Source organism: Chelmon rostratus, chromosome 14, assembly GCF_017976325.1.
Source record: "Chelmon rostratus isolate fCheRos1 chromosome 14, fCheRos1.pri, whole genome shotgun sequence".
In the NCBI taxonomy this organism is placed as follows: Eukaryota; Metazoa; Chordata; class Actinopteri; order Chaetodontiformes; family Chaetodontidae; genus Chelmon; species Chelmon rostratus.
In genome coordinates, this window is record NC_055671.1 from 12,340,385 (window position 1) to 12,357,500 (window position 17,116).

Genomic DNA, 17,116 nt, shown 5'->3' on the forward strand with positions numbered 1-17,116 from the left:
CTCTGCACTGACTCCCTAGAGCCATCTTTTATATCAACAGTCTCAAATGATTAGACGCAGCATCCTTGAATCCATCAAATCACTAAGTAACTCAAACAGCCTCTCCATCCTGTAGATTAACATACACCTCTCTCTCTCTCTTTACCCCTTGGTATAAAATTTGTCAATGTTAAAATTCATCCCTTGCGGACGTCTTTGTCTTCTTTTGGATTACACTTTTTCCTCTCTTGATCTCAGATCTAGCTCTGTGACGCAACGGGTTCAGTTGCTCAGATCAATAAAGCTGCAGCTAGCTTAAGCATGAGCTTATACAGCTGCAGTGTCCTTGTGTCTGTGGTGCGGGTCAGGGAAGAAAGTGTGTGTGAGCATACCACTGTGCTACAATAGACTATTTTAGTTGCATTAACAGGAACTCAGATTCATGAGAAACACTGAAACATCTTCGGAAGCCCCAGGAGGTGAGGTGGGACTTTTTTGTTTTGTAGTTTTTTGCAGTTAATATGATATTTCTTGCATATTTCTAAGATAATGGCTCTTGTATAAGATGTGTCCTGATTACCTGAAATTAACTGTGACCAAACACAGGAAACAAAATAAATGAAACCTTTACGCTTCGCCTCTAATGGCTTCCATAGTATCGAAAGCACTGCACATAACATCATTAAATGTGAAACATAAAGAGACACGTATTACTCTGCATTACTTCTGCTGCAGTGAAAGTTGGAGACAAAAAAGAAAGAGTGCCTGCAAACAGAGGGAACGGAAAGGAGGGAAAGTGGTGAAAAGTGCCTGCAGACTCACTTGTTCGATGAGTCAATTATGCCCAACTTTTTGGCTGAGACTGGAAATTCACCAATCTGCATCTAATGCTGGCTCTACTGCCAAGATGAAAGAGTCCCTGGAGGCTGTAGCAGAGGGCCGAAAGACACACGTGTGTACAATCTTGAACGAATGCACCCATGCATGCGAGAGAGCCGCAAAGACAGAAAAGAGGAGACGTTACCAAGATGCGCGTGCGCTCGTGTGTGTGTTTGTGTGTGTCCTTGCACATTATTGCTTGCTGGGTCAGAGTGGATTAATTAGATTCTGAAAACAAATTACTTCTGCTAATCATTCAATAAAGCCCACACGTGGACTTGGACACTATCTTGAATATTCAACAACCTTCTTCTCTCTCCTCCGAATGAAAAGAAATTGTGGTCAGCAGGGTAACAGCATGAAGTTATAAGCAAAGCGAGATAATTAATCATATGAATTCATTAAGTCGAATGTAAGAATCAATCTATCAAGGCAGCTCAACGTTTGGCAGAAATGCATAACCTCTTCAAAACGGCAATAACAATAAAATACAACAAAGGGCGAGGCAGGAAGAGCACATCACATGTTACACCTATGGAACCTTAATCATGAGTATATTGCTGCTGCCTTTCTGTCATAAAACTGCATTATGGTACTGGTTAGTGTGGAAGAATTGCATTGCGCGAGCCAACAAGAACAAGAGCAGCAGCAGCAGGAGCCCTCACAGAAATGAGTGATCTTGAAGGAAGCAAGTTGCCACCAACAAGCCTGACAATCCCCCGAGGGACACAAGTGGAGAAAGATTAATAAAGGACCAAATAAAACTTAATGTCAACAAATGAAAATTGTTGACTGCCTCAACTGTGTGTTTGCGCGCGCATGTATGCATGTGCACGTGAGCGCTTCTTCAAGATTGCTGAAAGTGTCCCCTGCCATTGAGATTTAATGAATAGAAGGGCTATTACATGTAATTCATAACACTAGCCCCAGGATCTAATGATTCCTCTTTTTTCTGTTCTACGCTTTATTCCAAATTGTTGCTATAATTCTTCCCCAAAGCGAGTTAATGTGACAGGCCATCAATAATAATTGCCCAGCAATAAGTGGGAAGACCTTTGCATTATGTTTTAATTCCTTCTGTGATCCTCGGCTTTACGGTGGAGAGTGGGAGAGAAAGCGGGGAGAAGACGGTCAGTAGTGTTCAATATCTAACCATTTCCCCCGCTGGGGATACTGCAACACGAACCTAGCCTTTCTGGCTTAAACACGGCAACCAATCAGCTGCCCTGGACACTTGCCCTCGAGAAAATATGTCTTTTGCTCATCATTCGGCCTAACCTGAGCCCTCCATTTAAAACGAGATCAATAGCAATGGAATAAAGCAGGTACCAATCCCTGTGAGGACTAAAAATAGTCCCTTCTGTTATTGAGTTTTCACAAAAGGTGTGTCCTCGTTCTAAAGCAGCTTCAATAGGTGAATGTGGGGTTAAAGACATAAAACACGGCCCGTGGAGTAAAAGCTGCCCTTTTAATCCTAAAATAATTTGCAACAGCGGCACAACAGGAGTGAGTGAAATTTCAATGGTCTCCCTAAACTTGAGAAGGATATTATTCAGGAGTTTGAGTCATTTGTGTTTACTTTTGATGTCACCTTTAGTTCATTAATTCTCTGCCGCAAGTTTTCTCATTAACTCCAGATTTCTTCTCAATTAGACATTTTAATTCTATGCTGTAATCTCAGTTTTTGTCGTTTTATGTTGTGTACTTGACCTTCCATACACATACAGTAGCTTTTGTAGCCTTTCGGATCAGAAGAGGATTATAAATTAAATATTAATATATTTTTATAATTTCCAGTGTTAATTCTTAAATATGAGAGGGTTTAACAAAGGCTTATAGCAAACAGGCATTTTGGTTGAGAAACACTGAACACTACAATGAAACAATTCCCAACAGTTTCATCCTCTGGGATCGCTCATTTAGACTGCACCTCTGATTAAGACAAATGAACAGCTTGAAGCTGTGTTTTAGTTTGCTGATAGACATGCTGCAACAAAACAGAACCACACCAAGGATATGCGTCCCAAGAATACTGCTTTTTCAGATAGCTCAAAGTAAAAGAAAAATGGTTTTGCATGCCGTTGTTTGTAGCAGGAGTTTGATTTCCAGACCGTAAGAAGGAAATCCTCAGGTGAAGTCACGACTGTTGCCTAAAACGGACTTTTTAAATTTGAGATCAGTGGGCTGAGCCCCAGCATAGATCAGCTGGCTCAGTTCTCAGGGAGCCAAACAGGGTAAGAGTAGTCCCGTTTTAACGTATTACCATTCATATGCAGCTTTTTGGCCAGCGCTCACTTGAAAAGGGAGAAAGCTCAGACTAATCCCAACTTTTGAACCCTGACCAATCCCTTGCCTCTGCTCCTGAATTCTCCTCGAGTGTGTAGTCACTGCTATCAACTTCAAGAGGAGAGGAAAGATCCCTTTGTGTTTTGGTTAAGAGCACTACCCACAAAAACCATGACGCTTATGGATTACCATGACAACCTCTGATGATCCCCAGTGACCGCTAAAACCTCAGGTACTAGTCACACCGTTTAGCAATATGTTCCAAGTTATGGTATACTCTCTGATTATGAGCCTGAGGGTTGTTGGTGCATCTCTTTACTTAAACCTTGTTCCTCTTAACTAACGGACCAAAGAAAAGAGAACTTTTCCTCTACAAGGCGGTAGGTGGGTATTATTTTAGGTTTTCTGTCTTCTCCACTGGCAGAGACACCAGGCATGAATAATTGCTGTCTTCTCAGCAGCGGGCCCGTTATCAGGCTACAGGGGCCGGGGTTGGCCACACGAATGCTGATTATGAGAAGTGAATAGTAAATATTTTAAACACCAAAGAAACCCCTGTGCATGATTCAACCTTTCATCTTCCCAAGGTCAAAGCTAATTTGCAAGCCATGAAAAAGCATTTGGCAAATTTTAGAGAACTCGGCGGTGGTGGGGAGGAGAGAGAGAGGGGGGAGTGGATGTGTGTGTGTGTTCGTGGAAGGGGGGGTGTGATGACATTGCATAGACCTCTGATACTTAGCGAAAGAGTTATTATAGCCATTAAGGCTGGCTGGGCTATTGAAGCAGTGTGTGTGTTGGCCGTCCATGCCAGCACTTCATTAATAAAGTGAATCACAGACTGCAGTCCTGCATCAGTCCTGACAATATACAGTATGGATGAACAGAGGGATCTCTTGTATACCTGCACACCATCTACACTCCAAAGGTCAACAACACTTCAAATTAAAAGGCATGACTTACTGTCAAATTTACATTTCTCATTAGAATCACTGAATCTACATTATGAAATATTTATTCACTCATATGGAAGGATTAACAAATCCATTAAATGGTACATTATTGTATTGGCTCATGTCAACAAAATAATATAAAAAAAGCTATTATTATTGTAAAAAGCTATTGTTGTAAATCCATACTGTAAAATAAAGTCACCTTTCATATATCAAACTCAAATATTACACACACAATTTTGTAAATACAGAGTGTTCCATCCAATAACAACTGAGAGGAGAGCGCTTCATTGCTTTGTACAGAGAGAAAAAGTGCAGGCAGTTGTTTTCACCTCTGTGGCCAATTTACGCCTGTCATGCAAATACTGTGTCTCTCTCACTCCTGGCTTGTGGGGGATGTGATCTCGTTGATGAATTAAAGGCTATTTTTGCGCACATCTGAAAACAAGTGAAAAGCATAAAAATCTTCATTTAATGCATCATCTGCTCTCTAAAACCATTCAGATTCTTCAGGCCAAAAAGCCCCAAAATGGGAATGTATGAGCCACGTAGCAGTATCTCATAGTAATAATGGTGCTACACTACTACAGTACTTAGCATATTTTGTATAGCTGTGCAAAGCTTAGTTCAATAACCAAGTCTTCCATATTTAGGTTAGATACAGAATAATCATTAACCTATTTTTAGCATTATATGAAACCATCATATATCATTTTAACTCTAACTCATATTAACAGCCAGTTTGTGAAATCCAGATTTCCCCGTGGCCTTACTGATAGTCCAGCTTTACATTCAGCCTTATATTTCTTTTTTAGAGAATATGCAGTCCAGCGGCGTCACCTTACTTTCCCACTGACCTGTGGCTGTCATGGTAGCTAACGGGGCTTATTAAATTCTAAACCAAGACCTCACTCTTGACTCTGGAAGAGCAATAATATCACAGGAGCTCAATTACGACGAAGGTCTTAACACTGAAGGTCTGGGAGACCAGAGGGGGACTGAGGACAGACGTAATCTGAGAAAAACAATAGTCAAAAGTCAAATAATAATAATAATAATAAGAAAACTTGCAGACTAAGTTCAGAGCTACAGGTCTTGACTTTAACACTTTTCAGATTGTTGCAGCAGAGGAAAATAAGTGATGCGCAATTCCACAAATTCACAAACACATAATTTACGATATTCTGATTAAGTGCAATGATGGCGAGTAAATATAAATTTGCAATCATTAGAATTTCTTCATTATTCAGATATCCCAAATGAACTCAAATGAAGACTCCAGTTGTAACACACTTAAGCTATATGTCTAAGGTGGTGGAGAAAATCAGTCAGGTGGCTACTTCCTCACGCATGCAATGTAAATGAATTATATTTTTTCATGCTGTGTATAAACCTGCCAATACCAATGGCTGCCATAACAACAGTGATCTCTTTAGGCTTTACACTGCAGCTGAATTACTATAATGCACAAAGCAACACTCATGACTGTCGCTGAATGTACAGGTCAGTCTCATTCTCTGACTCTCTAATCAGAGCCAGCTTCAAATGACCATGATGACTTTCGCCTGTGGCTGCACGCTTCTGTTTACGATGCCTGGCTATGTTCCTAAAATCATGTACAAGGAGCGGAGACATATAAAAGTCTCAAGGGCTGATACAAATCGTAGTACTGTATCTACTGTGTAACACTTGACATCTTTGCGCCTTTCAAGAGAAACCTTGAATAGATATTTTCTCAATCTCAAGCCCCTTCTGTGACAATTTCCAGTGTAACTGTTTTTCTATTTCACTTGTTTATTCACATTTCCTTTTTTTAATTTTTTTTCACAACCAACTGCTTGTCTCTTCTCTGCCCAAACTGTTTATAGTTGGAAGACGCCTCAGCCTTAGTTGTGGCAGCCTTGTGCTGTTTGGAAGAATCCAACATGCTCATGATGGACAAGAGTGGAAAGATGCAAGACCAATATAAGAAAGACAGCAGAACGGAGACAAATGCACCTGAGAGAGCTCACCAGGTATATAATATGCCACAATTCTGCATACAGGTTATAGTGCTGAAAACTACAATGCATATTTCATCTGCACAAGAAGACAACTTTATTAAAAAGACAAAACGTTGCGGGGCTGGTACAGCTCCACAGTTGTTTGCTTTCATCCAGAGCCTGTGAAAGGACCTGGTAATAAATCAAGTAGACACATGAAAGCAGATAGTGTAGTATCCTGTGACTGGGGACGCAGTGAAGGAGTCTGATATTTAGATTCCCTGAAGATACACTGAGAGCCTCGGCTCCTCTTGTGTCTCTGCACTACACAAACAGACATCAGAGAAGAATTGAGACACGCTGATGAGGAATATCCAACAACGTGTGGAAGCCTGTTATCTAACAGGGTCTTCAGAGAGCTGTGAGGGTAGGAGAGACGGAGCGGGCGAGGGAGAGCTGAAACAAAAGCTTTGATGGAAAGCAAAGCAGCAGAGGAAAGGTAGAGGGGGGAGCCAAGGCTCCTGAAGGATTTTAAAGATGGTAATTTAGAGAAAGCAGCGGCGATGAGAGGAAATTATTCTGAATGAGTGGGGCTGTGGAGCACCGTGAAGTTGAGAGGGATGGAGAAAGGGAGCAAAAAGCAGACGAGACGTAAGGTAAACCCTGCAACAGCTATACGGCGAGAGGACGGACACGTAAAAGAAAATGAATGACGCTGCAGAGAATTTAGGATTCAGAGATCAGTGATTTTAGTTTCCTCAGCATCATTTTATTTGAAGCTGATTTGAATGTTTATATTTTTTTAGATATACAATATTAAATATATTATAAATGGACAAAAATCATTTTTTTGTGCTGATTATATTAGAAAATTGCCAGCTTACTCAATCACCTTGAAACAATATGTCACATACTTTTAGAAACCATGATCAAGATGATATATGAGCGAGCAAGCGCCTTCGCATACAGCCTATCACAGCACATTAGTTTTAAATTGACATGTCACTCAAAAGCTTTGATTGGCATATCACTCGACTGTGGCAGACATGTCGCCGTGTCAGCGTTATTATTGTAGCGGCACAGCAGGCAAAGAGACAGAATCGCTAGAAAAATGGCACTTAAACAAATAATGGTCATTTTAACCTTTTCCAAAGTAGGATATGTCCAACTGTACGAGCCACAGTTGTTGTTTTTTTCAGCCTTTATTTTGACAGAATAGCTTCAGGAGATGGACAGGAAACAGCAGAGGACGAAGCACTATCCTAGCACATGGGCTTACCTTGAGTTACCTTGGCCATTGTGTGATTAAGTCTGCCACTTAGTCACATGACTTTCTTTGAAATGAGGTGAAAGTAAAAGGGATATTTCACCACTTGGTCACACAATGACAGTCCAACTTTGTTCGCTCTGAATTATGAAGGTAAAGCTTAAACCAAATGATGTAAAATCACATCATTAGTACATTCTCCATGAATAAAGGTTAGATAGACTGAACGAGACACAGGCTAATAGGATGGAGCAATTTCCCAGAGGTTTGTGAAATCCATTCAGCCTCTCTGTTTACTGCTGCTTATTCGGGTTGCAGTGATGCCAAAACACCTTTTTTCCACAGCCATGTCCTCCAGCTCCTCCTGAGGGATCCTGAGGATCTCACAAGCCGAGTGGGATATGCAATCCCTCCGGCGTGTTTGGGGTCTGCCCCAGGGTCTCCTCCCAGTCGAACGTGCCAGAGAGCCTGTATAGAGATGTTTCCAGTTGGCATCTTGTTCAGATGCCCGCACCAACTCATCTGGCTCCTTTAAATAGAGAGTCAGTTCAGCTGGACATGGAGGAAAACCTCCAGATGAGGGCATGTTGATCAGATACTTGAATGAACCCAGCTGACTCCTTTTAATGCAAACATACAGTCTGCAAAAGGAACCTCGTCAGTCCTTTGGCTACCCAAAACTAATAACCACGGAGGATGGCTTGGCTTACTCCATAGTAAATGGAGATCTGCATGCAATAGACAGAACTACATTATCGGCATTACGCAGAGATGCTATCCTGAGGTCACCAAACTCGACACTCTGCACTCAATCAAACAGAACTGGTGACAAGACACAACACTGACAGTGTGCTTGGATTATTGTTGACACAACAGACAACCTTCCCACCAACTACACAAGACAGGCTTGCACATAGCAATGGCCCACAGACTTAAATTCCAGACTTAAACCCTGCCTCAAGACACCAAGGGGGACCACACACATCCATGTATGATTGGATGTACATACTCCCATTAACACTGCAGCATCCTTGCAAGAGTTAAGAGCTGGTCCAGTGGTCAAATGGAATCTGCATTGCTCTTCCTGAATGACAGTTTGACAATCGTCTGAAATGTTCTTTCCAAGCACACTGGCACAAGCATTACTGGGCAGGATGAGCAGTATAATACCTTAGTAAGTGGGGAACACGTGAGGGTTGAACTGCCTCCAGTGTGTTGCACAGCTAACAAGCTCCTCAAATTGTTCTTTTCATCGCTGGGAAATATCCCCAGTCTAAGTGAGTGGTTCCCCCGTGGAGAACATCTTTCTGGTGACCGCCAGCGGGTTCCGGGGTCACAGCTGGGGACAAGCGCCGGTGATCCTCTGGCTATAACTTGGAGCAGTCGCCCACAGAATGGCCCACTCCACAAAACCCTGAGTGTCCACAACCTCATCCAAGACGCAGCAAATATTCATCCAGAGGTATACTGCATGTAGCTGGTACCCCTCCTTGTCCTACAATACCGCCAGCTTCTTCCTCAATAGAAAAGTGACATTCGACCTCAAAGTAGACAGTTTTTTTAACGCCCAGAGACAACACACCAAGACCTGATTGGCAGCAAACTGGGCTGCCACACTTAACCTTGTATGTGGTGAACCAACATTGCAGGGTTTGCGAGTTAAGACCTCTTGTGTCCAGGGTTTTTGTGGCTGGCATTACTGCTGCAGGACGGAGATGGGAAATTTATGTTGCATATCAGTGATTTTAAAGTTTAAAGCCATTACCATAGCTCTCTGCATGTCGTCAGCCTATGCAGAAATTTGAGGAAACCTCAGCATTTTATGCCTCCTCAACATTTCCTTTTCAGCCTTATTATAGATGACATCCCATTATTCATATTTTATACTATAATGCTATAAAGGATTATATCAACTGCATTCATACTCCTAAGAAATAGATTCTCTAGGAACACCAAAGAGCAGTGTTAACTCTCTGAAAAAGAGCTTTTCAAGTCAGAGTTCTTGAAGATTTAACACAGCATTAGGAGTCATGATGAGACATCTCCAGTGGCCAGACATTTTCAGTTGGACATGACATTTGCTTCTTTGGGGTTTCAGGGCACAGAAGTACTGAAGTCTTTGAAATGCCAAGGGGACAGTGGATGGAGAATTTGAACAGCGAGACTCTTTTTGAATACAATGACCTGCAGTGTCTTAGAGACTTAGAAGATCTGAAAAATGGCCTTAATGTAAAAAACACAAGTCCATTTCAATGGACATGTACAGCTTGTCATTGTCCATCGAATAAGACATATAGTTTATGTTTACAATCCAAAAAGGGGGAAAAGAGGAAAAAAAAGGTCAGAACACAGAACTCAAGGTACGATATATTTCCAGCTCTCGGTGTCTCCATGTCTCAGGAGTGCTGACACTTGAGGTGGCAAAGTAGCTAAGAGAGAAGTAATAGGGAAGTGAGAGGGAAGTGGGAATACACAGTAGCATGCGGAGGGGGTTGAGGAGATGCGTGGGGTGGTACTGTACCTCGGTTGCCAGTGACTGTGGGGTCTGAGGCGTGGGTGCCTAACAGAGCGGTAGGATCTGGAGGGATGGGATGTAGGGGGGGAGTGGTGGATGGAGGCAGGGTTGTGGGGACGTCTGGTGGAGGGGACAGACAGACACATATACACAAAAACAATACAACAACAACAAAAAAATGAATTCACATGGGGGCAGTTAGATACTTTAAAAGAGCAACACAAACTGGTCCAGGGCAAAATATTCTAAAGCGGTGGGAACAAAAATTTATGCAAAATTAGGACACAATTCAAAGCATAAACATAACGATGTCGAAACTTTCTCAAAGGCAGTTTTGAATTACTGTTGATGCAAAGTGATGCATTAATTCAAGCACTGCTGATCTTTTTTTGTGGGTCAGCGAGGCTTTCTCACTAATTCAGAGAGGAGCACTTTGCAGATCACTGAAATACATTTTTACCGTGCGACTAAATGTTTTGCTCTGTAGTTTATGAAGCTTAAACGACCTGAAAACCGGGCAGCTGCCGAGTTGAAGTGTCTCGTGTGATTGACTTTTAATGATTCTCGTTAGGCCACTGTTCGCATGAGTCAAATTTGAAAAGACAAACACAACGTTAAACGGCTGTGCGTCTCATACGTACTTTCGTGTCATAACTGTTTAGCCTATAGTGTATGGAACATGAGGGCTACAGATCATGAATAAAACATGTTCATCTAGGAAAAGATGGGGGTAGATTTTGACATATTCCGCATGGGTGGGAGTAGCCTGTGGGTATATATTAGGCAAAGCGCAGAATCTGAACAAGACTGATGCAATATGTACTTAAAGTGTAAATGGGAGAAAAAAAGTCGAAAGTTGAGATATTCATGTTATGTTAGAGTCCCAATCCTCTATATTTTCCTAGTCATTATGATTTCAAATGTTCTGTCTCCGAATATGAGGGTCATTTCTGCAGCAAGAGAACAGGATTAACCTTGAATCTGCTAATGTTGGCCGATGTCTGTGGAGATGGATCCTGCACTGGGTACCTCTCAACATATGAAAGGGAAGGAAGAAAAAAATTAGGAACGCAATTTGACAAATGATCTGTGCCAGTTATCCACATTCGCAGGGATAACTCCAGGAAAAGGTAGTAAAGCTGTTATGCTGTTTTTGACTTGTCACTAACGGGTAATGGTAATGGTAACAGTGCTCCATCACTATCACATGTTAAAGCAACAGGAAAAATGGGACTGAAACATTGTGTGACAAAGTTAATGAGGTTACACTACCACCTTGGCTTTTATGTTTTTGACACTCTGCTTTTTATGGTGAGCCAGAGACTTTTAATTGGCTTTGGTACTCTTTCTCAGGGCCAACTGTCCTGCGTGTCTCTGTGACATTTCAGCCTCAGAGTGAATCACTAAGCAGCTAAGTACATGTCTTCAGGAGAGAGGGAAGAGAGGAAACGTCTCCTCGTTGGAGGGGAACCATTAAAAAGGTATTTTCCAGGAATTATGGCGGCAATTGTAAAAGGCTAAAAGGTGTGCTAATCACTAATGAAGGGTGGGAACAGACTGGATGCCATTTCAAAAGAACACGTAATGAATCCGGATGGGACTCTTTGACCCTCCCATACCCAATTGCCTTCACGGTGGCGTAGAATTTTTCAGTTTAATGACATCACTGTCATTAAGTGCATTGGTTATTCTTGTTGTTACATTCAGCTGGCATTTGAAGGAATTGCTGGATGCACACAGACTCCACGGCATTTGAGGCAATTAGCGAGGGAAGTGTAAAATCTCAGAAATACATGAGGAAACTTTCAAGGGTCATGTAATAAAGGGCTCTGATAAACCTGAGTGGACCAAGAAATTATTAAAGGAGATAACTACATTATTCTTTTTTCAGCTTCAGTGATCTTAATCGATATGGTGGTAGTTTGGAGATCTGTCTGTCCCTGCTGAAGTCTCAGCCTTCACACAAGACTTGAATTTGAAGGAAAAATATATATAATATCGTAAATATCAGATGCTATGTCTCGCTCCTCAGTGCTGACCTGTCTTGTGGCTTTGAATGCAAATACGGCATCTGTAAATTGTTTTATCTAAATATCTTTGTCGTACAGTATATACAAAAATACAGGTTTTTATCTTTACATTTGTCTTGTTGCAGTAGCTACTGTGTGGTATGAGTACAAGGTCGAAAATGTAGTTTTCAGCACTGCTAATTAGGAAAAGTCAATTTTGAGTTGCCTAACATTGGGATTTTACCTTGTCCTTGCCTTGATTTTAGCCATTTTAATTGTACCCAGCACACACTACTCAGCACTGCCATCTGAAGATCAAGCTGTAAGCCATTAAAATACCTTTCATTTAGAAGATGAGATTATTTTAATATGACATTTACAATCTCATTTTGAAACATGGATCTATGAAAGTACTCGACTGTCCATGTCGTCATTTCTGTAATGACATGGCAAGATCCTTCTGAGAGTTTCCTGTCGGGGACATAAATACCCTATACGTCTTATTTCTGTTCTGAACAACTCAGATTCCAGAAACAGCTGGGATGCGATCATTTGCTAATCCTTTTTGACATGTACTCAACTGAAAACAGCACAAATACAATATATTTAATGTTTTACCTCATTAACTTCATTGACTTTTGTAAATATCTGCTTATTCTGAGTTTGATGCAGCAACATGTTTCACACAATTTGGGACAGGAGCAACAAAAGACTGGGAAAGTTGTGGAACGCTCCAAAAACACCTGTTTGGATCATTCCACAGGTAAACAGGTTGATTGGTAACAGGTGATAGTATCATGATTGGGTATGAAAGGAGCATCCTGGAAAGGCTCAGTCATTCACAAACAAGGATGGAGTGAGGTTCACCACTTTGTGAACAGATGATTTTAAAAAGGATGTGACTACATGAGCTCAAGAACACTTCATAATACCGCTCATTTGCAAATTACTGCATTTGGTTTTCATTTATGTTTTACACAGCGCCTCATCTTTTGTTGAACTCAATAGGCCACCCAACCTCAGACACGGTTCTGATCCAACTGAAATAAACTCACTTTCAGCATCCACATGGCTGCAAAATTTATGACTGCGCCACCGGACCTATTAACACTTCCATGTATGCAGACAGCCAGTGGCATAAACAAGACTGCATCTATTGACTGTATCTGCTTCTTGCTACATCGGGTGTCTGCACACACAGACATGTTTGTCAGACATGTGCAATCCTTGCCGACATGGGCGGATCGCCACATTTATGTTGCAGGGCTCCTTGCAGCTATGCAGATGTGGAAAGTATAAACAAGCTCTTACTGTAAAGTTAATGTTCTAGCCTTATTAAATATAAAAAAATTACCGTAGAGTATGGAGTCCCATCAAATAATCAAATGTGACTTCATGGTTTTATATGCTTCTTCTCTGATGTGCCATTTATTATGTTGTTTAGCATTTGTAGCATTTAAATGTTCCTGATTGACGAGGTTTTCAAGGTTTTTGTGGCCTTGGCTACAACCGGCAGAAAGCACTTCATGAACTATTGATAGCAACCTTGCATCCTTCATCAGCTCCACATCTGGTTATTCCTCTACACCCGTCAAGGACAGTCAAGAACATACTAGAAATCACTCCAGCTCTGGCAAACATAGCCATCGGCACCTGAGAGGTTTATTCTCTCATGTTTTTCATCAGGTTAGGTCTGCTTTTAAAACGGGGAGCAAATGAAACACCCCCTAGGTACATGTAATGATAATAATGTAATATTTTATTGATCCACTTTGGGAGATTCTCTTTTGCCTCCAGGTGCATGGTCTCTCTGACCAAAAACTAGCTCTCTGTTCCTCATCACACATGACCTAAGTTCCTAAAACAGAGGGGAGAGAGATGTGTTACTGCTCTGCTCCTTTTTTAACCGTTATTACTTAATGCCAAGAGACAAATGGCAGTGGAGAAAAGGATGAGCTATCTGTTTTCCCTCACACTGAGTCCCTTTATCCTCCACCTCCTCTGGCGTTACTAGGAATTACTTATCCTTCCTCGTAATATTCCTGACAACGCAGCACTAAATTCTGCCTCCCTCACGCATTTCCCTCCTGGTGTGTGTGTGTGTGTGTGTGTGAGGAGGATCTGGGACGCAGGTTTATTTAAGGAAGGCGTTGGTGGCATTTGTGTCACCTGAGGCCCTTATTCTCCCATGAGAGATGGTACCACTAATCACTCTTAGCACTGATACAGTATGCAGATCAGGAAGTATTATAGTCTTGGTTTTTTGCGATGGGGTTTGGTGCCTGTGCCCATGAGATTCATACTCTCCACTACCCATATATAACATTACTGGAGTCCAAGGTGTCCTCTTGCAGCTTTGTCCCGTTTACCTGTCCTTCATCTGTCAGTGGTGTCAAATGAGTAACTGCTGAAGATATTTCTCTGTTCCTTTGTAAGTGATGAAGAAACATGATTACCCACATAGCAGCGTTTTCCCCGAACTCACCGTAGACGTAGAGTACATATTCAGCACTGCTGGTCCCTAGGTGGTTGCTGGCTTCGCAGCGGTAGGTGCCATTGTCTGTCTTGTTGAGTGAAGTAAAGGTGAGCTCCCTCCCCTCTACAATCATCCTGTCCAGGTCAGGAAGATCACCCCCGTCCTTTGTCCACATCACAGGATCTGGCCTGTGAGGTTAGAGGATGTGAAAGAGAAACAAGGCGCGCTACATGTACCTGTCTGAAGCATTACTTAAAAGGTTGACATCGACTAATGCAGAATTTGAGTGACTTACGAAGGGTTCCCTTTGGACACACACTCCAGCTTTAAGTACTGACCCTCCTGGGGGACTGCAAGGGAGTGGATGATCTCCACACGAGGAGCATCTAGGACAGACAGAGAGGCCCCGAAGTCAGGGTAGTCAGCATGGAATACATTTCTATTAAGACTCAAAATTGAAGGGTAAAAAGGCATGAAATACAAATAGTTTGGCTCTTCCTCTTACAAAATTACATTTTCAAAAACTGCAATAGAATTATTGGTCACCCTATGACAGAATTTGACAAACAACAAAAACAAAAGTTTCATGATAAGAATATTGTAATGATTCATGGAGATTTTCATGGATGATAAAGTATTATATTTGCCCCTAAACCAGACTGATATTGAGAGCTCTAAATGTAATATAAAAATGAAAAAAAAAAAAAAAAAAATCAGCTCTGACATAACTGAACTCCAAACACTGTGACAAGTGGTTATGGTAGGTTGAATGCCGGCTAATAGACTTCTCCACCGTAAATGCTCTTAAAAAAGACGATTTAGTAACCTCCTCTTTCATGCTTTTTTTCCCCTTTATGTTCAGGGGTGTGTTTGAGTGTGTGCATGTCTGTGTGGACACTCACAGTGGACCTCCAGTACTTCAGTGGCCTGCTGTGGTGTCTGTGAGAGTGCCACATGGTCCACTTTGCAGGTGTAGGCCACTCCATCATCATTTCTGTCCACGTGCAGCTGCAGAGAGCTCCGCACTGTAAATGTCTTCCCGCTTGCATTCACCTCTTTGGCACCTTTGGAGAGAGTTGCATATTGTCACAGATGCGGCACATTTATCTTGCGAGGCGTGATGGCCACACACCAACGTGGTGCCCCTGTGTTCAACAGTTCGGTTAAGCCCTGCGTTACAAACACAGCCTGGTGCTGGTGATACACAGGGGTGCAGGTATGCATGGGCAGCAAAAATCAGAAATTTGTGACACCTGTTGTTTCAAAATGCACTTTTGCATACCAAGCAGCAGTTGTCAGTGGTTAGCAATACACATTTCTCATCTACAAGATTTTTTTGTCAACACACTTGACCCAATGGAGCAGCCTGCTTTGACAAAATATCCAAAAAACAGCTGACAATTAAGTGGCTACCTCCATGGCTTGAAGCTAGCGACGAGCATGCCGAAATGTGGTGCAAGATACTCCATTTGCATCCACGTCCAGCAAACAGGTGCATTTTAAACAGGTTCAAAGAATTTCAACCATCCATTATTTGATAAATATGACAGCATTGAAGAGCACAGGAATGTGGCACAAGCTATTGCTAACAAACAAGCTAGTCAAGCTGAGAAGTCAAGTCGCTCACTTGCTAAAAGGCCAAACAACATGAATGAAGAACAAAGGAAAGGGATGTTTTTCTCCATTTCACGGGGCTGAACACGCATGTCCTTGCTGCAAATTCTGCTTTATTGAAGTGGGCAGGAGTGAATGTCGGGGAACACGGACAATGCAGAACATTGCATCAGTGGGGAGTTAAGTGCAAAATTGCGGTCTGCTGAATTTTGGGGGCATCTTCATCATCTATCATGCCGGAAGCTGAAGCAGAAGGCAAGTGAGGGAGACACAGAGGAGGACAGTGAGGAAGATTTCATTTATTAAGACCAGGCTGTGTATGGGGGTGATTACTTAACACCTTCTCCTGGTGCCCACCTGAATCCATGATTAAAAAAGTTAGTTGGAACCACGGTTATACAGTATCTTCATCATAGTTCTTTGGAATTTTGGGGGAAATATGCATACCATCATTCCTGTGTGAATTCTGCACTGAAAAAAGGCTTTACACTAAAGAACAGTCACACAAACAAACCATCAAATGAGCTAAGAAGTCCAGCTGACATCACATTCCCTGCATGCTGCTTCAACATCTCTACACTACACATCCAACTGAGGTCAGGGCTCTAACAAAACCCACCTGCCTACCCTTTATGTCGTGGCTCTTTGAATGTAAAGTTTGGATTTACACTGTGGGCCTTTTAAAGCACCTGTGACCTCACCTACCATCTCTGCCTGTGGCTTCCCGGGTTTCACTGCTCCCACGCAATATCTGAATCCCAGCAAACAGCACTTCAGTCCTACCTCTCCTTCTACCTGGCCACCACTTCCAGCCTCATTTGGGCAAAAACATCACCAGGCCCAATCGGACGTTTGGCAACAACTTCAACCAGCCTTGTTGCAAAGTGTCATTACGCGCAGTCCTCTCCATCTGTACAACCTGCTCTCAGAGCCGTCCCCTGCAACACCTGCCTTGTAATCCCGACCAAACAGCTGATCCACCTCTCTGTGCCATTCAACACCCCGATCATTGCCAGAGCATTAGAGAACTCCTCCAACGCAGCTTCCTCAAATTATCGACATGATGTCCTGAAATTTGGCTTGCTCCATGATTGCATCATTCCACTTTTTGCTTCATTTGCCTCCCCAGTGATAAAGACCTTAGATAAGCCAAATGTGT

At 42.1% G+C, this 17,116-nt stretch overlaps 1 protein-coding gene across 3 annotated transcripts in view; it reads right to left on the bottom strand.

Moving 5' to 3' along the window:
• The window catches only part of cadm2a (cell adhesion molecule 2a), a 209,956-nt gene that overhangs the window by 11,206 nt on the left and 181,634 nt on the right, over window positions 1–17,116 (bottom strand). For 2 of the 3 annotated variants that reach the window (XM_041951995.1, XM_041951994.1), the window contains 4 exons: window positions 15,246–15,407; window positions 14,639–14,729; window positions 14,353–14,531; window positions 9,865–9,978 (listed from right to left, as the gene is read on the bottom strand). In XM_041951995.1, the coding sequence (XP_041807929.1) occupies window positions 9,865–9,978; window positions 14,353–14,531; window positions 14,639–14,729; window positions 15,246–15,407 (546 nt within the window). The remainder of the gene's footprint in view (window positions 1–9,864; window positions 9,979–14,352; window positions 14,532–14,638; window positions 14,730–15,245; window positions 15,408–17,116) is intronic. The other variant, XM_041951996.1, reaches the window with a different exon arrangement.